The sequence below is a fragment of the Solea senegalensis genome, linkage group LG5, assembly GCF_019176455.1.
Source record: "Solea senegalensis isolate Sse05_10M linkage group LG5, IFAPA_SoseM_1, whole genome shotgun sequence".
NCBI classification, from domain to species: Eukaryota; Metazoa; Chordata; class Actinopteri; order Pleuronectiformes; family Soleidae; genus Solea; species Solea senegalensis.
The window spans coordinates 5,681,482-5,703,287 of record NC_058025.1 but is presented as its reverse complement, the minus strand read 5'-3'; the positions used below and the strand labels follow the sequence as shown (position 1 = coordinate 5,703,287).

At 45.7% G+C, this 21,806-nt stretch overlaps 2 protein-coding genes across 12 annotated transcripts in view; one reads left to right on the top strand and one right to left on the bottom strand.

The window, feature by feature from the left end:
- mctp1a (multiple C2 domains, transmembrane 1a) overlaps nucleotides 1-14,773 on the top strand; it is a 172,217-nt gene extending 157,444 nt beyond the window's left edge. For 9 of the 11 annotated variants that reach the window (XM_044025870.1, XM_044025865.1, XM_044025862.1 and 6 more), the window contains 4 exons: nucleotides 844-953; nucleotides 2,433-2,542; nucleotides 3,478-3,575; nucleotides 11,459-14,773. In XM_044025870.1, coding sequence (XP_043881805.1) covers nucleotides 844-953; nucleotides 2,433-2,542; nucleotides 3,478-3,575; nucleotides 11,459-11,530 — 390 coding nt within the window. In that variant the 3' untranslated portion in view covers nucleotides 11,531-14,773. Of the gene's footprint in view, nucleotides 1-843; nucleotides 954-2,432; nucleotides 2,548-3,477; nucleotides 3,576-11,458 lie in introns of those variants that run through there. The other 2 variants (XM_044025868.1, XM_044025866.1) reach the window with 1 other exon arrangement.
- A 1,117-nt stretch (nucleotides 14,774-15,890) lies between these two features.
- The window catches only part of slf1 (SMC5-SMC6 complex localization factor 1), a 32,197-nt gene continuing 26,281 nt past the window's right edge, over nucleotides 15,891-21,806 (bottom strand). Inside the window, 1 exon segment of the mRNA XM_044025856.1 lies at nucleotides 15,891-16,564. Within this exon segment, the coding sequence (XP_043881791.1) occupies nucleotides 16,080-16,564 (485 nt within the window). The 3' untranslated portion in view covers nucleotides 15,891-16,079.

The following is a 21,806-nucleotide window of genomic DNA, read 5'->3' as shown; positions in this document are numbered from 1 at the left end:
TTTTTTCTCCTCCCGAGCATGACCACCAATCACAAACGGGCACAACCAGTCTGCGTGTTGATGTCCTCACTCAGCCACCAGGTCTACATCACTCCCCCATCACCTCATTCTGTCCACATTCATCCTGTCCCCGCCCGTCGGTCAGACAGACGGACAGTGGGCAGCTTGTTGACTGTTGCATGACTTCTTTAAAGTGTCACATTGTCTCAGACGGTGGAGGGAGATTTACAGTCTACTGCCTGTCTAGTTTGTGGTTTTTGCCCCTCACGCCACACAGTGTTCTCGGGTTCTCAACCATCAGAAGTTGAAAAGGAAGAGCTGCTCCTGCCTGGCGGGTGACAGAGTTAATAAGGAGGATGATGATGATGTCACGACTGGTGACATCATCACACGGTGCCAGCCAACAGAACAAAAGAGGGCTCTACAGCCGTTCCTCTTTGCTGTCTTGGCAGCAGAGAGACACAGACAGAGAGGCTAAGGATTGATGCATCTATTCAGCTTTCAGTTTAATTCTGCCTCTGGATTCCACATATTCAAATTTCCCTGTGTGAGCTTTAGTGAGGTGAAAAAAACATTTTTTTGATTTGTTCTGCTGACTTTATATCTCTTTATATTACTGCCTGGAATAAAAGCACTCCGTCAGTTCACGCAGGATATCCGGTGATTTGGCTTCCCACTTCAAATCTTTGACGCTATTTAAAATGTATTGTTTTTCCCAAAGACGCCTTTGTCGAGACTCGTCTTTCTTCTGCATCCCTCTTCCTCCCTTTTCTTCTCTTCCCTTCCCACCCCCCCTTTTGCTTTTGGTGTCCCTCGCTTACACCTCTATCTGTCCTCTCGCAGGACTCGGAGAGAAAGGGCTTCATGAACAAGCTTTACGCCATTCAGGACGTGTGCATCAGCGTGCAGAATGCACTGGATGAAGTGGCCTCCTATGGCGAGAGGATAAAGAAGTGAGTCGTAAGCTTGCTCCTCGGCACCGGGCCCGCACCGCTCCGCTTTGCTCCGCACATCCCAGTGTTTTCCCCTCACAATGCCAGGTTGCCCCACTTCCCCTTTGCCATCTTAAGTGAGAATAAGTCAGCGCTAGCTGTCAGGGAAACTCTGCCAGTGTGACACCCCAACCCGGAGACACTAACACAAACAAATCATCACATTATCCAAGGGTTCTTTACAGAGTGAGGCAGAGACCTCACAGTATTATAGAAGAGAGACCCAACACCCGGTCGAGATGAAAAACACAACCTTTAAACAGGAAGAAATCTCTGGCAGAACAAGGTTAATAAATGTGCCTGGGCCGGTTGTGGTGAATGACCTGTTGTGGGGGACAGAGGGGAAGAAGGGGGAGCTGAAAAAAGGACAAGGGGCCAGAGACGGAAGAGAGAGACTTGGAGCAGATGTATACCAGTTGTATGAAATATTGTAAAGACAATAAGTCGTAATATTCTTACAATATAATAGTGTTGTTCATACCAGCAGTAGCATGAATTGTATGAAATGTCATACTGATGTCAGGACGTTGTTTAAGAACAAACATTTTTCCAACCACTATCTACTTCATCTGTATGTCACTGAGTTATATTGTGACGTTTATTTTTATCAGACCAAGGATTTCTTTTTTAAAGGTTCACATCTAACCATTTAGTATGTGACATTTAAATAAGCAAATGTGCACAGCTGGGACTTTGTTACAAACTAACAGATAACCTTACATGTGTCCTAAAGCTTCTTGAGCTTTGGCTGCATCCATGTGTTTCTTCTTCTTCTTCTTCTTCTTCTTCTTAATGAAAATATCTAAGCACCAGCTAATCATCACTAGATGCTGACGTCAACTGTTTCTTACCGTGATGTCATTTTGTCTGGTCTGGTGAATAGAAAGGCTGCATTGAAATGAATCTCACAATTATTCCCACTTTTGAGCCATTTATGGCGTCACTGTTAATGTGCAAAGCACTAAAGTCACAAAGTTGCCCCCAGAGGCTAATTTGTCAGCAGCCATCAGAGCCAATGAGTTCCAAGGTTGCATCTCACATAACACCACATGATCTATCACCTAAATCATGTGCATCCTTGATTAAAGACACATTGCTACTGCAGTACATCTGAAGCTAATGAAAAACAGGGGACTGGGTTTTGATTAAAGGCCGTCCTAAGTCCACGGATTCTTTTGTTTTTTTTTAATTTTCTATTGTAAAACAAAACTAAAATAGCTGTGACCTGTGCTTTCTGTAAAGCTGGAGCGCATTTCCCCTCTGAGTCATTGCCCATTTCCACCCAACAATGCTGACCTGTAAAACTTTGAGTAAACTTATTTGCTTCTGTGCATTTCTGGGAGGTGTGAGGAGTTTGTGTTGCAGCTTGTTACTGATGAAAAATGCACTCATTGTTATCGCCTAACTTAAACAGGCCCACTCTCACGTCTCTCTTCACAGCACATTTAACTGGACTGTGCCTTTCTTAAGTTGGCTGGCCATCGTGGCTCTCGGAGTGGCCACCATCGCCATCTACTTCATCCCGCTGCGATACATTGTGTTGGCCTGGGGTGAGCTGATGTCAAATAATGTTAATTCATGAGAATACATTTCTGTGTTCCATGTTGCTCTTTTGGATCTAAGATACATCCAAGCTATTACATTACATTACATAACATACTTTGGTTTAAAATGGCATTTTCTGAATATACGGAAGAAGATTAGAGCCACACATGAACATTTCTTTGGAGACAAAGTTTCAAGACTTGTCAGACTTGAAAATGAAAGATGTTTTATGTTCACAACTGTTTGAATTGTGGCCAATAAGAAGGTGGGTAATTGTTTTTAAAGGTCGCCGTCATAGCAGAATTCATGCTCCTTCCTTTTATTTCAACAGAAAAGAGTAGCGTGGATGTAGGGCAAATGTTTCTTTACAATACGTTTTTTTGCATCTGAGATCTGCCACATAGGTATTTGTGTGTTCCATGTTTTCTTTTGTGTATCTAGGCTACGTTCAAACTGCTAAATTTTATTAGACACTACGTTAAACATGTACTATATAAATGTTTAAATGCCCTCGCTGGTCAGACTCTTTGTAAACACATCCAGAGACGACAATTTTTAAGAGAGCTTCCAAATCCTGGTTGAATCGGCAACAAGTCTCTAGTCCTTGGATGTAGTGCCAAATGTAAAGATTATTATTAGTGCTATTTCATTAGTTTACTTGTATATATTCACAATCTTATTATGTAATGGCTGTTTTGGCTCAACCCTGACAAAGTATTTCAAATTCATTAAAGCTTGGGTAGGATGGTGGCAGGTGCATGTGGAGCCAAATGTTTTTTAAACAAAAACAGAGTAGAGTGGAAATGTGTATATTTTTGTCTGACATACAATCTGTGCTAATGTCCACCTGTCTTTGCCTGTAACTCTTTTCCATCTGCACCCACTGTTTTCTCTCTCTCTGTGTCTGTCTGTCTCTCTGTCTGTCTCTCTCTCTCTGCAGGCGTGAATAAATTCACCAAGAAGCTGCGAGACCCTTACACCATAGACAACAACGAGCTGCTAGACTTTCTGTCCAGAGTCCCGTCAGATGTACAAGTGGTGGGTGAACTTTCCACCTTATCTTCGCCCTGTTTTTCATTGTTGACGACACATCAGTCGGATCCAGATGGGGTCAAGGGTCAGGGCTCCTTTTTGTTTCACCGCTATCTTTTTCTCTTTCCTCCTCAAACGCTGGCTCTTCACGCTTGTATTTTATCAGGGTTTATTCATGTTGATCCAAAGTTTTATCCACATAGAATAGTAGTTTTAAAGTCTTTTTTTTTGCTCTTAAAAGCTGCGACATCCACTTCAGTTTTCAGGCTGAAACGTTTAGTCGATTATTCATCGATTATGTAATTAATCGTGAATGTTTTCTGGAATCATTTTGGTTTGGACCAAACAAAACATCATCATTTCCACATTTTCAGCTTTTTACGGAGCAAAATGATCGTTCGTTGCAGCTCTAGTGTCCAAATACATGGCTACAGCTTTGTCGTATAACAAGGTCAAGCGAGTTAAATGCACAGTGAGTAGGCTGATTGACTCCAAACACTCACACACACTTGCTGTTTTCCAGCTTTGCTAGTAATTTGAACAGAGTGTAAACCAACAGTTAGTCAGCCCCATGCGGTTTCTGCGTCCACACTAACTGTGGAATCGGATGAACTCAGAGTGGCTGACTCTGATTACAGATGCTTAGTTTGGGTGAAATATCACCGCGTAGGTGCATGTGTGTAGCATGCTGTGCTGCTCGGGACAAAGTGCAGTTTAAACTGCAATTAAGCAGCAGCTTGTGAAAGTCGTGGGGTTATCCAGGCCCGATGGTGTCCGCTGTGGCCGCTAAGCCCCGCTGAGCCGAGTTCAATTCACACGTACACGAGTGCACAAGCACACATGCGGGCTGAGGCCGAACGACCCGAGGCCACGCCGGTCCAGTCCCCCCTGCCACATCAGGGCTAACACACTTCCTCTTTGATCGCTTGTTGCCTGCAACTTCTTTCATCTTTACAGGGTCATAATCCTTGCTCCTCTACACACCACTGCCAGCCCCTCGTGTTCTGCCCCCACCCCCCACCCCACCCCTTCCAGTTTTCTACCCCATACCGTTTTACAGTTTCTGGGGCCTGCTCAAGCAGTCGGCACAAGGCAGGTAGCCACTGGCTTAAATGAGCCCAAGCTGTCCCCTCTGGTAAAGTGCAGCCACCTTACACACCTGGAGCCTGGAGGAGCTGAGTGGTGTTGAGGCCCAGACCCGGCAGGTACGAGGTCTTTACAAGGCCCCTAATGAGGGCCTGCTGGCGAGGGAAGGTGGGGGCAGACATGCTGCTCTGGTCTGGTGCCCGTGCTGCTGGAGTTGTGCCTACTGTATAAGTAAGACTTTAAGTGCTACTGTAACGGTTATTGCTGCAGCTGGTGGAATGGTAATTGTTGCCAGGTTTTACTGACAGTTTGGAGGCTCAGTGCAGAGTGTGGGTGACAAGACCCGGGGAGAAGGGTAAGAATAGACATTTGTGAGGGTGGAAATGGAGAATGGAGTAAAAACGAAGGGACATATATCGCAGGTGGAGTTGACTGATTGCCAGAGATAACTAGTTTTAATTATGTAGTCTAATTTATATTAATAAAATACTGTAGGTAACGCTTCGATTCACTTGTTCGCTGCCTGATAAAGAACTGAAACTTTGCTAATCACTGCCCGATTTGACTCCAATGGTTAGTTTTCTGCTCTGCTGTCATTTGCTAAAAACAGACCGGAACGTTCTGATCTACACGGCGACCCGCCGCTGCCTCCGGTGGTGGCTTCACCTCATTGCCTGCCCCTGCCTTGCTGGGTCAAAGCTGTCCGTGGGGATTGAGCCCTTGAGGCTCTATGGAGGGGGTGTCAGGGTCCAAATGGAGCAACCCCTGAGGGGCAGGTGCCCATGGCACCCACTGGCAGTGGTGCAGAGGGGCCTACTAGGTCTGACACCCTGGATAATTAATGAAGTGCTATTTTAGGGCCCCGGTGTGACCTGACACACACACACACACACACACACACACACACACAGCTTTAAGGTGGGTTGGAGGTGTGTCAGGCTACTGTTCCGCATCATTTGCAGGTGCTTCAGTGCAGCCAGGACTGATGAGGTTCTAATGACTTTATATACAAAGGGCAACCGTGCTGGTCCACGGTCCATCATCACGCGTGAACCTGTGCAGCAACAGCTTTCAGACGCAGCTTCTCATCACTCACGTCATCACTCTGCTGTTTATAGAATCCAGATTACATAAAAGAAACTTTGTGTTTAGCAAAGTCGCGTCTCATAAATCACACGGGAAGAGGAATGTACATTGTTTTAGATCAAGTGCATAACTTTGAGTTCAGATAATGTGGATTAAGGCTATCGGCTCTATATGACTCAGTTTCTCAGTACAGGGGGATTTTAATCCCATGACAACCTGGTGATATTTCTGCTCCAGCACACAGGAAGTTATCCTGTGTGCTGTGTTCATACATCTGCCTCCCTCATGTTGTGCTGCTATAAATGAATTAAAGACTCCCTTGGTCAGGTCTGATAGTATTGCATGACAGCGTCTGTTTTCAGAAAGTAATGTTCCACTGTTTCTGTTCATGCAGACCAGAGGCAGAATTGAGTATCACCACGTGTTACGTAATGCAGCTTTAAACCCAGCTCTTTAAAAACACTGCCCGTAACAGTTCTGTCAGACACACTTTAAAACTAAATCCCCCACTGGTTCATACAAGCTGCAACAATGTGAACCGTTTACTTAAATCATTACGTCCCTGTGTGAGCAGCAGTGTCAAGGGCAGGGTGTGAAGTGCATGTGTGAGCGAAGGAGTCACCGCGTCTCTCGTCTGGGAAACAGTTTCCAGTGTCTGGTTTGGATGTTTGACCAGTGTAAGCTATCTTTATCGTTATTATCAAGGAATCCTTCATGTCCTCTAAAACGAGGCCAAGCTGAGCACCTTTATAGTGCTAAGTGTTCCCTACTTGGCGTTTGGGAGGTGTCAGCGCAATAGTATGTTTTACGACACCATTAGCCGTGTGAGCTACGGAGTGCATAAATAGGGCCAAGGCAATTAGCATGCCAAGTGGCCCTTTATGATTGGTGTAAAGGAGCTGGATCAAGCCCCCAGTACAAAAATAAGCATGAATTCCAATTTAGCGTCTAATGAACGGCGGGGAGTTGGGTTAATATTTTTAGACAACATTTATGTTGGGGATGAAACCTCACCGGGCACTCAAAGGTCAAAGGCAGGGTAGTTAAAGGTTGAAACACTGCCAGACGCCATTACTCACATCTACCAGAGGTGTCTCTCTCCTTTACTCTGTCCTTCCCCCGACTTTGGCAACAAATTTAAACATTTTACTGAAACTGGCCAATTAGTCACTATTCAGAGTGTCGTGCCACAGCAGCTAACAGACAGAAACTTTCCTTACCTTCTAATTTTTTCCCCTCCTTTTTTTTTTTTTTTGTCACCTTGACATGCCTTTTCTTCCCCAACAATAGACATTAGTGCTGAATCCTCCGATCGGCACCGTCTGAACTGTACACAGTAGTGTTTCCCTGGAAACATTTAATCACCCTTATGCTCCGTTAGGCGTCACACGAGATGAAACCTGCTGAGTTTCTGCGCTCGGGATAACAAAGTATCATTACTTGCCTTTCCTTTTTTCTCCACTTCATTTATTTACTCGTCTGTTTGTCTTCTTTGCTCACTGTCACCCACCCTGGTTTCACTCTGTGTGTCTGCCCACACCTGCATCATCAAAACACTGTCAAAGGTTCATTGTGAGGGAGCGAGCGAGGGAGGAGGAGGAGGAGGAGGAGGAGGTGGTCCCGGGATGCTGTGTGTGGATAACGCCGTTAAACGAAGCGCGGTGCATGATACATGGCGCCCCTTCAGCAGAGAACACTTCAAAGCCTGTTTTGCACTTGTACTGTCAACATTTGGGAGAGGAGAGGAGAGGAGCGAGGGTGGAGCAGCCTTTGAGCAGCGCTGGGTCTTTACCCACTGCCTTTTTCCTGCTGATGTTCCCTTTCAGCTCGCAGCTCGTGTACCAAATTGCTTATATGCTCGCCGCATTACCTCACTTTCTTACTTCCACCCAATTCCACTTTCTTTTATTTTGCCAACGTCTCACTTTCTCCCCTACTTTTGACTCTAACTAGCTCTTGTTGTCTACACTGTGTGTGTGTGTGTGTGTGTAGGTGAGGTTAGGAGGGAGCCAAGGGTATAGCATCAGGCAGGCCTGTCACCTATAAGGTGGAAATAAACTTGTGAGGCATAAGCCCCATTTCTCCTGGCTGGCAGCTCTTCACAGAGAAACTCCTGTTTGATTGAGATATTGTATTTTTTCTCCCCCCTCCCTCCCCCCGCACCCTTTTCTTTTTGTCAATCCCCTTCGCTCTTCTTCATGAGAAACAAAAAGCCACTGACATGCAAACTTTTCTTTGTGTGTCTGCACAAACAAAGAGTTTTGTTTTGGACAGGAATGTCATAGCACTGAATTGAATTGCCGATTTATATTTGATTTTTTTTTTCTCTTTTCGCTTGCATGCTGTAGGCGTTTGGCCGTATAATGGGACCACAAACAGCCCCTGCGATCGCGCACAAATCCCGTCCTACTTTTGGATCCGCGGGAGCTTGAAGCAAAACACTGATTGAGGATGACGTTTTATTATGTCCGTGTTCCTGCGCGACACGTTCAGATGTGCTGTTTGCTACTTTGCTCACGAGTGAATTAAATCATTCAGCCGTTCGCTCGCATATTCCTTTCATGAGTGCACCACTGTCATTGATTGCAGCCGATGTGGGCGCTCTGCCAGGACTGTCATGGCCCCTGGACGAAACTACCACAGCGTGCACACACGTACGCACATTCCCACACACAGATGGGGTCATATAAACCCGTCTCCGTCCCCTGGGTTTTTGTTCTGTTGTCTGCTTTAGTTGGCAGGTCTATAAAAGGATCCACACCCACATGAGAAAAGTATCTGTCATCGCCCGAGTGTCCACAGTCTCACCCAGTCTCCTCCTCACTCTCCATGTTTTCACTCCTGTTTCTTTTGTTAGTCCGTCCCGCTCTCTGCCCTTCCGCCCTTCATCATCCTCGATTTGTATCTTGTTCCGCTCGCCCTCCCATCACTTCTCCCCTCCCGTGTTTTCTTCACCTGGACTGCCTCCGTCTTTGTCACCTCTCAGAACCGTCCCCCGCTCCCCTCATGTCACTGTATCCAACAAACCGGTTGTATTTGTACAGCTGTTTGGTAGGATGTTAGTTTGCCTTGTGGACAGTGAGGGATCAGATCAGTCTGGCTGCCTAGTGAGGCGTAGAGAGCAGCACATGTCGGCCAAACCACCATGTAAACGCCTTAACAGGACACTGGTGACCACTGCTGTGAGTCAGAGCAGCAGAGGCAAAAATTTTTTGTCATCCGAAATTTCGACATCCATTTGAGTTTGGGGGTAAAGTTCAAATTCAAGCCTTAAAAAATCCATTCAAGTTAAAACTATACAGCCTACAAGCGCATCAAGCGCCACTTGGTCCAGCAGAGGGCACTCTAAGTGCAGCTTGGCTTTGGATCCTCTTAGAGTCAATGAAAATGGAGGACACAGGCAAATCCTCTGAAAGCTAAATATCAGAAAAGCAAGCTGTTACTTTTTAAACCTTTTAAAAAACCTGTTGAAGTTCAAAATAAACAGTGTAGACGCACATCAGACTGTTTGAAGTCATTACTGCATGGTCCAGCAGAGGGTGCTGTGAGTGCTGCTTGGCCTTGGATCCACTTTGAATCCATCGGGAAAAATAAGACAGTGATGTTTTTATGTTGTTTTGCTGTGGAGGACGGAGGATACGAGCAAGTAAAACCGTCTTCCTGAGCATCTGAAATGCAGCATGTGGAAGTATTTCAGGCTTCGCACCATAGACAGCAAAGACCTGACTAAATCTGCTGACTCATCTGTTAGCTTAGCTGCTAGCGCCACTTGATCGAGGCGACGGAGGGGAAGGCATCTTACGCTGATCGACCAGATGTGGCTAATAGTAAGAGTAACTATAAAAGTTGCATCATCATGTTAGCTGTATCCTGCTAACATGATTTTTGGAAAAAGTGACCTATTCTACATCGTAGCGAACCAAAAGAACGTTGAAAGCACAGAGACACGGGTCTTCTGATTGCTTTAGGTAAGTGCTTATGTAAGCACCTCGTCATGTTGGAAGACGAGGCTATGTGGCTAATAAGATGCTAATAAAGTCAACCAGTAGGCTAATCCCTGGTGCAGTTTTGTGAAGCAACGTCATAACACACGACGACAGGAGATGGCAGCGGTGTGTGAATCGATTGTAAATCCTGTTCAAATAGTGCTTTAGCTGTTAGCTCCACCCAAGTGAGTCGTTGGCATTTTTTTTTTTTGGCAAAAGTGACAGCCTCAGTGGATTGGTATAGTGTGGTGTTTGTGTGTGTGTGTGTGTACACACCGATTTTGCTGGGACTCGTATGTAAAGTATATGCACCTCACTTTTGTACAGTGCAGGCAGATAACACTGGAAGGCGACGCTGAAGCGACAGCGCGAAACTGCCGGAAGATGGATGATGAAGGCTCGTTCCCAGCCAGCGCTGAGACACGCTGCCGTTCTCAGTCCACGGCAGACAGAGACCCACCATGAGGCAGAACAGAGGAACCATATTGACGTCAGTTTGTTGTCTGCCTGGAGAATCAGAGAGGATGTCACTCAGTCAGGCAGACAGAGTAGCCTACAGTACACAAGCCTTGGAGGGATCCCACAGACAATACTGGCTCTTTGGTGCTGTGACTGTTTTTTCGTCTTCCTCTATTAGTATTCTGATTCAGTGGCTAGTGCTTGTCAGTGTCTTGAATCTGTCTCGGCTAGCGAGTGTTTTTGTGCGTGCGTACACACGCGTGTGTGTACATCTGAAAGGGAGAGACTGCAGAATGACAGTTCCTGGTTGTTGACGCTCAGCCACTGTGATGCCGTTGCATCCGAGTGTCCCTCACTTGAAGAGCTGTTTCTTTCTCGACTCCACTCACCAATCAATCATGTCGAGTCAGAATCAGTTCCCCCTTAAGGATAAATAACACAATAATCTGCAGGCAAATGACTGCAGCATGTTTGGGTTCAGGTTTATTTTTTTGACATTTTTTCCCTAATTTGCGAAAAACTTTGTTTTAATGCAATTGAATGGAACATTTTGATTTATGAAATTTGATGTTTTCCCTGACAGAACATAATGTCCATTTTGACTAAAGCAGTGGACACCAGTGTGATTGACAGCTGGTGTCGTCCCACAGGTGCCTGGTTGCAAGTGTCAAGTGTGAACTTCCGTCTTGAACCTCATATTGGTATTTTTATTGTTTTATAAGCGTGAGACGGCGTCCATTTATTTAAAGGTACAGTCTATGAGCCGAGCACAGACTTTGGTTTTCAAAGGGTTACAGTAATGTTTTTCCCCTCCTTCTCATTTCTTTGCCCTTTCTCTCCTCACCATCTTGCCATGCTGAGATGACTCTGTTGTCTCTCCAAGCTTTCCCATGAGCCCTTGCCCTGTTCTCTGTTTGTTTGTGAGATCCCTTCCCGTAGGCCACGGTTCCACATCTGTGGAAGTGTGTGTGTGTGTGTGTGTGTGTGTGTGTGTGCACAAGTGTATTCCATGCTTTGAACAGTGTGTATGGATTGTCTGTGTGTGTGTGTGTGTGTGTGTGTGTGTTGTAATCAGTGTGTAATCCCTTCCCTTAGGCCACTGTTCCACACAGCTGGACTCAGAGAGCCTCTGGAGGGTTCCTGTGCTATTCAAGCATCCTTTGCTCTTTCCACCTGACTGGGTGGTGTGTGTGTGTGTGTGTGTGTGTGTGTGCGCGTGCGCTTGTAATGCGACGTGCGTGCTTCTGTGTGTATTTCTGTGTGTTTTAACAGGTGCAGTACCAAGAGCTGAAACTGGATCCCAGTCCCAGTCCAAATAAAAGGAAGAAAAACAACCCCGGGTAGATGACTTTGTCCGCCCACCGACTCCTCTCTTCTCCACTTTTCTTCTCTCCGTCTATTACTGGACAACCGAGGAGCAGAGGAAGGCGGCGGCTCTGGACCAGCTCCACGCAACTGTCCTTCCTTTTGTTATTTCCTGTTTTCCTCCACTTCACCCTGTCTGTAATAACTCCCGGTGTACAGTCGAGTTTCCTGCTGTGTAACTTTTGTACAAGAACGCGGCGGCGCAGTCGCCTGAGTTACGATCGCCCGCGATGCTTTTGATTGATTTTTAAAGGCGAGCGGGAGCGATGGCCGTAGTGACCTTTTTATCCCCTCGTTTCCTCTCTCCATCACTCTGACAGCTCGGTGAACTCTTTGTCTGTTCAAGTGTCACACGATGAGTTTGAACATGTGTACTCGCCGTGCCCAAAGACACGTCCATGTCCATCCAAGTACAAGCCTTATTACTAGTATGTCACATGATTACCCCACAAACAACCTCCTCAGACTGAAGTTATCAAATGATTTTGGTACCGTGTTTATATTTTGTAATTGTTTTTTGTATTGAAGTATCGTTTGTTTTCCCCCCCTCTTGGATGTAGTAATGATGTTATGTTCACTGGCAGTAATTTGGATGGCCCACACTTAACTCAGCCTGCCAAGTTGATTAGCAATTATGGTGGTAGCCTCCAGATACGTCCTTTTAATCAAACAAACAAACAAACAAACACTGGACCGACAAGCTGACGACTCGTGCTGGTATCTCACTGCGTTTAAACAATAGCCAGATTATCTTTTGGTTTGTTTTTTTAAATAAATGGGCAATCTGTGATTTTTTTTTTTTTTTAATGACATCTGTGCATTGTGTTGCCGAGATCCAAATGTACAGAAGTAAGCATTTAAGCAGCCAAACCTGACTGTTAGAGAGTCACTGTATCTCCCTGTTTGCCTTTAGTCCAGCAGGAGAGGATGAAGAAGTAGCTCCTGTGAGTCTGTTGGGTCTGCGACAGTCTTCCATTTTATTGAAGCTGCTGCTGCTGCTGCTGCTGCAGCTGCTCGGTTTCCTCGCTGCCTCCCGGTCCTCGACCTCCTGCACCGGCACATGCTCTCGTCTCATTGACTGCACATGCAAACAACCTTGCAATGTGAACCTGCGTGGAGTGAACTCAAGTTAAGTTAGTTTAGGAAAACAGAAGTGCGTAACTTTTGAATACAATTGTCTGTTATAGTCACACATTCATTCGTCTCTGTCAGCTCCACGCGATTCTCTGTGTTTGTTTGTTTTTGGCTAGTTTTGATGACGTAAATGTGTCCCCGCCCGCCCCTGCACTGCTGGTGTACACACACAAACGCTCCCTCAGTCAGGTTTGACTGTGATGTTTGACGGCCTCTTCTCAGATGAAACAAATGTTTCATTGTTTCTGTATAGAGGCAGGATCATAATCGCCAGAAGTTACGCACTGTAGCTTTAAAGTGAAAAACAAAAAAACCAAAGCACACCAACCACTTAGAAGGTATTTCTTAGAATAGATGAATTACTGAATCCTTAAATGGTTCTCAAAGGAAAACAGACACTCGGCGCTGGACCCTAAACACCACAGTTGTCCTATGAGTCGTCCTCTGTACCTAATAAAGTGGCCGGTGAGCGTAGCGTATCGCTCGTGAATTCGCCAATAACTTAACTGCTTAATAACACGTCAGAACCAGAGTTCCATGTTCTCAGTCTGTCAGGAGGCTGTTGCTCAGATAATATAGACGTCACCCGGTCTATGCAGAGTGTCGGCAGGCAGACAGGCCTTTAGGCAGCCGCAGCCCCTAATCTGGTTTGAAAGGCTGGTCTACCTCCCTCTCAAGTCCCCGTGTGTGTGTGTGTGTGTGTGTGTGTGTCTGGGCAGCCACACACACACACACACCCAGAAGCATGAACACACGCAGATACAGCACACACTAACATGCTGTGTGTGATGCTCTGTGTGTGATGCTGTGCCCCAGGCTGGCTGCCCTCTCCATCTGCCCCACCTCCTGTGCCCACAGCTCAACTTTGATCTGCCGCTACACACGCACACACACACACACACACACACACAGGCTCGTACTGTAACGTGTGAACTGTGCATAAGCGTTTGCGTGTACATGTTTATGCCATCAAAGACGTGTTGCTTTTCTCAGTGTCGGTGTGTGTTGCAGTAGTTTGTCCCCTCCAGCTGTAGATTGATGTGTAGATTCAGTCGTGTGTTTGTGTGTGTGTGTGTGTGTGTGTGTGTGGCAGAAGTGCCAGCTGTTAGTCAGTGTGCTGGTGGAAAGTGCCGTCAGCGAGATGAGCAGCAAGTCGTTGTGTGACAAGATGAGGCTCTGAGGGGACTTAGGCCTGAGATGTCAGGGATGAGGGTGTCTGTGTGTGTGTGTGTGTGCTATTTCAGATCCTTCTTCCCATCATGCATCTCTGCGTTTGCTCTCACCGCGGTCCCCTCGTTCGTCAGTGAGCGAGGTTGCGACCCTGTCTGAAGGGAACGGTCTCCTGGGCTTCTCGTTGAGCATCTGTTGAAAGATCACAGCTCATGCTACATTTGAGGAGGTCTCCTCTCATCCCACTGATCCCTCCACCCTTTTCATCTTCTCCTTCCCTTTTACCCCCCATTTTTTTCTTCTTTTTTTTGTGTCCGTCCTCCCGTTTTGTCTCCCTGTCTGTCTTTATCACTCTGAAACCCCCTTAGCAGCGACTCCGGCTCTCTCTCTCTGCCATTTTGTCATCCTCGTGCCCCGGCCTGTCTGCTCGCCGTCACCTCTCCCGCTCGCTGGCTCCCTCCTCACCCATCCATCTCCATGCTTAAATATCAACAGGCTTGGATCTGTCACTCCAGAGGGCCATTGATTTTGCTTTGTTGTGTTGAGGAATCCACTTGAAAGACAATAACAGACTGTCCCCCCCCCCAGAGCGGCGTCGCAGACTGATTATAGCTTCCTCAACAAACACACGCGGTGGTTCTTGAAGGATGTCTTTTTATAATGCCTGAAGGGACCGTGTGAATACGTGATATGTATGCGTCTCCTACTGTATGTAGTTATTTTACAGCAAATTGTTGTGACTATTGTGTGGTACTGCATCCAAATGCTGTTTATTTTTGGGTCATTTATTATTTGGTTTGCAACTAAAACCAAAGTGTTTTTTCTTCTTGTTTTATTTGTTTGTTGAGTAAAAATAACACAAAGAATGTAAGAGATTGACAGCTGCAAAGGGTTAAAAAAAAAAAACAACAACAACAACAAAAAAAACAGCACTTTTATTTGCACCACATTGAAATGAGACTATTTTTTAAATGATAACTGTACATAGCTAATGACTATAATAATTTATGGTTGTGTTTTATACTGTATGCCTGTTGATGGTCTGGTGATAATGTTGTAAAGTAGGTGTATGCCTGCCTCATTTTCTAAAAATCTGTCTCAAATCGTTTTGTTTTCTTCTTCTGCCTGCAAATGTTGCCTGCCTGTGACATATTTTTTATGTATGTGACCAATGACATTTCAGGAGAGGAAACACTGTAGGAGGTGAGACGTGTATAGGTCAGAGAAAGAGAGGTGAAATGTATATTTCTAATTTGACAGATGAAATGCGTCTGATGTATGTTGCTTATTTTGAAATGAAAAAGAGAAAAAAAATCAAACCAAAACAAGATTAAATATTTTTTATCATCTTCAGTGTGTGGATTCAATTCAAGTGTTTCTTTCTTTTTTAAAGCAAACACTGGTTAAAATAGGAGACTTATGTACAACATTAAAGGGCAACTAGACACACAATTCAGGTTCAGATCTTTAGACCACCCCACACTAGAGGAGTGGCCAGATTTCCAGTGGGGGCCTTCTGATTTGAGCAGATAATCTCGCCAAATGATCCGATGAGGATGAATGTGAAGCTTGTTGTTTATTGTTTCCTGCAAGACGTATCGCAACCAAACGGAGAGCTAACCCGGCGCTGCCGACATTTCTGTTTCTATGTTTCTGTGAGATCCCAAATCCCTGGAATCTCCTCCCAAAAATCAGTGAAAGTACGTGGTTCTGCGTCTGGACTGGATCGCGTCGTCTGTGCTTTCTCGGGATTAAAACGTTGAAAGTCTGTGACAGTTTGTTGCGTCTGTGGTGAGATTTGAAAATCCTCTAATATGAGGCAGGATTTAACTCCACTTACCCTAACACACAGGTCTCATTGCTTCACTTCACCTGTGGTCAGCTTCAGGAAGTGGCTCAGTATCTGAATCCAGGATAACGTTTATTTTTAAAGTCCCTCCACTTCAACAACTCTCTGCCCAAATTTGCAGCGGCCATTTTCCTCTAAATTACTGAAAATAAATCAAACTGCTAAAGTGTGAACAAACATATTTATTTACTATAAATAACACCTAGCAACATGTGGAAAAATAATTTAATCTTGAAACGTTGAAACAAAACGTGAACAAATGTACAGAAGAGTTTAAACAAACTAAAGAAATGAACGATCATGACTTCTATTAGTGCGGTACAAATGTGACGAGGGACATCTCACATGATGTTAGCGTACTGTGTGTGTTTGGAATCAGAAACCATCAACTAGCGTCTGCGCCCGACACTTCAGATGCTCCAGAATCTCCATGAGGAACTGTGAGTTCTGTCCTGTGCACTCTCTCACAGCCTGGGACACCTGACCCAGGTACATCCCTCTGCTGAGCTCCAACAGAGTCTCTACGTCCTCCGTCAGCCTCACTGCCCGCTGGTCCGTCCAGCCCGACGTCACGGTTTGGTAGGAGTGGGTCTCCAGGGCTTTGACCAGCCTGTGGCCCAGACTGCGGGCCCCGTCGCAGGGCTTGTGCGTGCGGCCCGGGAGGCCCCTCTCCTGCTGGTAGGAGAAAATCAAGTGGGCCAGCAGAGTGGATCCGGCCTCCAGGAGCGGGAGGTTCCAGACCTCGGCGGCCGTGTCGCCGACCTGTGCGCAGTGAAGAAGCTCCTCCCTCTGACTTGGCGAGGAGACCAGATCCAGCGCGGTGTGTCCGTCTCCGTCGGTCTGCTGGAGGAGAGATGAGCCTGGAGGAGCAGAGGGTCACAGGGATCAGATAATATGACCTTTAACTCTCTGTGATGACAGAAAAAGCCAGTTTTGAAGAAACAAGTTTTCTAATTTGTCAGATTTCTTAATGTGCATAGGTTTCTGGTTCCTTTGTTCCATGTAACACAGAAAATCATGAAAACTGAATCTCTTTTTGGTTTGAGGAACGCTGATCTGCTTTTTCTGGACCAAACGATTCCTCGATGAATCGAGAAAACAACCGACAGATTTGTGGATCATGAAAATAATCCTAGCTGCAGCCCTAGCAGTATCTACTGAAACTTAGAAATAGAGATGGGACAATAATCATGATTAAGAGCTCTAACAATGAGTCGATGAAGGTGAATAAGAGGCTTTAAAATGCTGTCTATTCAGTCCTAGTGATTTATTTCAAAGTGCCACAAGGGGGAACCTAAATCTTGTTCGTCGCACCATGTTGTTTTTGCTTTCTGTGACATTACAACATTTTACGACACTTTCTGGTGGCATCAGTATTGTTTCGTTGTGTCTGTATCGGTATGTTTTCAAGACCTTTTTTTTTTTACATGACACAGGAAGTACACAACTTTCAAAACAGCCAAAAGTTACACACTGTCGCTTTAAATGACCTTGGAGGTTAACGAGTCGAACGTAAACATCCTGCCGGAGCGTCGGCGATAACATCACGACACAGCTCATGTTGACATACCAGCTTAAGCTACTGTAAACTGCACTATCACTGCACGCGGCCAGAGACACAGGGACGACGCATTGGGGAGCCTCAGTGCCACTCACTGGGCTTGGAGCTGAGCATTAACGTCCGCTGACACCTTGTGTGAACTGTGTTTAGGGTGAGTGACCCTGACGGAGGCTCATCGCTATCGCCGCTGACTCACAGCAGAACATGTCAGTGACCTGAGACTGGACTGTGATCAGGGACGCAACAAATGAACTGATTTCTACTATGAAGCAGAGTAGGGGAACATATACGACTAGTAGCACCAAGAAAATTCAATAAATGAAAGGTTACTGCAGGAGGAACAAAGTGCCAGTGGAAACAACATCAGGAACTCTGAGCTGCGGACCACACCACGGAAACACAACTGGAAACCAGGGTTCCCACAACTTAGTCAATGATTTTTCAAGGACTTCCTTAAGAGTGTCCACTTTTATTCATTTCCAGACTTTGTCAGTCTTTGGAATTTTGGAGGACAGTAGGTGGCGTCATAACAAACGAGGGAAAAATTTGTTTGTAAAAATAAATATCAACTTCATTTGAACTTGAAATAAAATTCAAGCCCTTTCAAGGACCCATGTCAATTTTCAAAAACTTTCAAGGGCCTTGAAATCCTACTTTCAAGGACGGGGGGGGAACATTCGGCATTATTGGACATCAATGTGACTACATTAGTGAGTCAAACAGTCAAAGTAACAGCACTGAGTGAGAGTTATTTCAGCTAATGAATCTAAAATTATAAAACTGGACATAGAATAGACATTGGCTGCTATGATTTGTAAAGAGCAGTGTTGGCCATGGTCGATATAATCCTGAATCTGTATCTGTATCCTCGTACACACGACTTTCCAGGTCACCTTTGCCCTTTAAACTCTGCCTCACTTCACGCCGACTTTTGTTCCCCGTCCTCTTAAGAGAACTCGCCGCTATAATGGGCAACTTTTACCAACTCCTCTGTTGATTCTTCTGCTTTGTCTGCTCACAAGTGAAAAGCCATTTATTTCCCAGTGTCAGACGGGGCCGCGCGCACTTAGCCTACGCCGCGGCGGGGCCGACTTTAGCGCCGGCCCTTTGTTTGCTTTCACATCGACCCATTTCTGCGGCAAACTGCCTTTGATGGCACTTGACTGTTCAACCTCGCCGCTGCTGCTGCCGCTGCTGCCACTTGTGAGTGGGTTTATGGCTCTGTGGAGGCGCGGCGTGACACGCAAGACGGCTGAAAGGCTGCCTGACACCGCCGCTGGCAGTTGTTACCGCTTGACGGACGGTGTTTGTATACGGATGTGTGTGTTTATCTGCGACTCAAACACAAAAATGTCAAAAATGTTGTTTTAAATTTTGATTTAAAAGAAAAGGTTTGAATGTAAAGAAGAAAAAAAAAAACTGTGCCGGAAACCGATCTAAACGCCGAGGTTATGAGATCGCTCTTAGCGGGGAAGGTCGGCGCTCGTCTACCTTCCCGTGCTTGAAGCCTGAGTGGCAAAAAACTCAATCTGCATAAATTGTGGCGTTAATCTACATAAACTTTTACATAAGCGGCAACATTTCACATGCGAGGGTCAGGTGTTGAGGGGGCAGCAGTCAAGGACGTAAGAGCATCGGATTTTTATCAAAGTGGCCACAGGAGAAACGCAGAGGGGCGGGAGGCGGAGCAACATCTCCTGTGTGTGTGTGTGTGTGTGTGTGTAGATGTTCAGCGTGGGTCATAATCACCAGGTTTTTATAACAAGCTGTTCTTGCTGTTATTACTCATCTAACAACAGTGGCTGTTAGGGCAACTATTTTGATCATTGACTAACTGATTTGACGATTAAACAATTTCCTGGCTTCTAAAAATAGGGATATTTTCATCCTCACGTCATTAGAAATCATTCAAAACAAAGCCATCATCCCCAGATTTTGTGGACCAAAAAAAGTACTCGATCAATCAAGAAAATAATCCACAAATGAATTGATTATGATTTACAAAAAAAAATAAAAAATAATCCAAGCCGGCCGGCGCGTGGAAAGAACCAGGAGCATCAGACTGTGGATTCAAAAGAAACAAGGAAAAAGAAAACACACAAGACACATGAGACACTGCGTCTGCGGAGAAATTGATCCGTCTTTGTCACTTAAGATGAACATTACAAAGAAAAAAAAGACAGAATGGTTTCTATAAAGCGAGGCTGTTTGCTTCATCCCGACACACTGCTCCGTGCTTTTCCTTTGAGAGCACCAGCCTTGGACTAAGCTCTACGAGGGGCCTTTAAGCCCAAACCACCAGCTCAAGTGCTGGAGAGTGTGGAGTGTTTTTCAACCAGAGGTGGAAAAAAAAAAAAAAAAGATTTACTTCTCCCCACTCGTTGTTATTTCTTCTTTCATCAAACATTTGTATCTAGTGTAGAACGTAAAGAACAAAAAAACACAATCAAGAAAAAGGACAAAAGTTAAATACACGTAAATAAATGTGTGTATTATCTATTGTCCTCTAGGACTGAGTTTGACCCTTCACACCTGGAACTTAAACGCATCCTGGATGTGTCTCTCGTGACCGCGTGACGAAACACACACACACACGGGGTCTGGGCTGCGAGCCACGCGGCGCGATGTCGTACTGGTGCGACGACAGCGAGCTACGGCATCGAACGTGACATAACGGACAACAGTGGAGGACGTCCAGCTACGAGAATAGACGGCCGGAAAAAAACAGGAAATTCTGTCGCCCAATCAGCTCCAAGCTGTCGTGGGTGGAGCCGGTCTAGCACCATCCGAATCATACCGTACCGTTTTACTCTCAAGGGAAGGGTGCCAAAAAATGGAAGGGTAGGGGCCGGTTATTTTGGTACTGTTCCTAATAGAAAACACAAAAAAATACCGTAATGTACCAAACAGTATATTATTCTCCTCTCATGGGAAAATACATTGTTACAGCAAAGACAATTAGAGCTAATTATGGTCGTCCTACTTGTTTACGGTGATCCACTGGAGAACCTGCCCCCCTTTTTCTTTCCGTGCTCCTGTTAAAACTGGACACTAAAACACTTATTTCAGGAGCAATCTGCTCTGATGTCTTCAGTGTAACACTGAAAAAAGAGCCCCCGCAGCACGGCCCTGCACTCAGCTGACTGCATACATCCGTGTGTTTATGCTTGGCGTTTGTACATTTCATCTTATTTACATTCAAGTTTAAATATAAACAAAAGCCGATTTAAGTGCGTCAGATCTACGCGACTGTGTGTCTTCAGTTTAGAGCTTGGTGTCGCCTGGCGACGTTCCCTGTAGGCTGCACACAGGAAGTGATGGTCGGAGGCGACAGCAGCAAAACACAAAAGACGAAAAGCATCAGAACTGAACTGCACTTGTGTATTTGAGCCACTGGAGAATAACTAGAGAATAACTGACTCCGTACTTAACATCAGTGGCTACAGACGCGCACGTGGTTCAACGGCACTTATAACACAGACATCAAAAATCACACACGCCCCCAACATAAGACATGAACATAGCATCACTTGCTGTGTATAATGTAACACACACACATACACCACACACTGTTATGAGACCAGAGGCTTGGGGGATGGTTTTGGTGCAGGCACGGCGACTGAAGTGAATCCAGGTACTGCCGCTGGGTGTCAGATATGCTGCAGTGGAGATAAATACAACACCTGGGGGATTACATGAGAGCACAGGGTAATTACACCACCCTTTATGTGTGTGTGTGTGTGTGCGTGTGCGTATGAATTCTGCTAAACCATCAGCTCGCACTGAGGCTACAGCAGAGAGGAGAGATTTCACATTACGAGCAAAAAGCCAGAGCCTGATGCAGCAGCCAGATGCTACACACACACACACACACACACAAACATACACATTCATATATATACATACTGAGCACAGAGCCCTTTGGCCTTTAGAGGGCAGGCGAAGACAAGAAATATAAAAGCAAGAGTGGAGGAAGGGAAAATTGGCGCAAAAAGAGGGAGGGAGGGAAGGAAAGAAAGATGCAGTGCTCCCTCCCCCTATGTCTCTCTGACTCTTTCTCTCTGGTCTGAGGGGCTGAGGCAGACAAGCTGGAAACCAAGCAGCTCCACAGCAGGGTAAACATCCTCTCTCTCTCTCTCTCTCGTTCTCTCCCTCCCTCACAGACTGAAAAAGTGAGGCAGGGTGAGTGTGTGAACTGCAGCCAGGGGCACGGCATCGCATATCCACGGGGAGATGCTCGCTAGCGACTAGAAACCACAGCAAAAAAACAACAAGTCAAGCACCAAAAGCAGCCAGCGGAGAGAGGGAGAGAGAGAGAGAGAGGGAGAGAGAGGCATCAGATGCAGGGGGGAGAGAAACACCAGCCAGACGTATATGAATATGCTAAAAAAATCTGCCTCTGCTTTAGCACCGGGGTCTGAGCCGGAACACTCTGTAGTCAGTGTGTGTAAAAAAGAAACATGGAGAGTGTGTGGCGTTACGCCCAGAATTACAGTACATCTCCCTTTGAATTCTGCCTAAATTAGACTAACGATCATCAC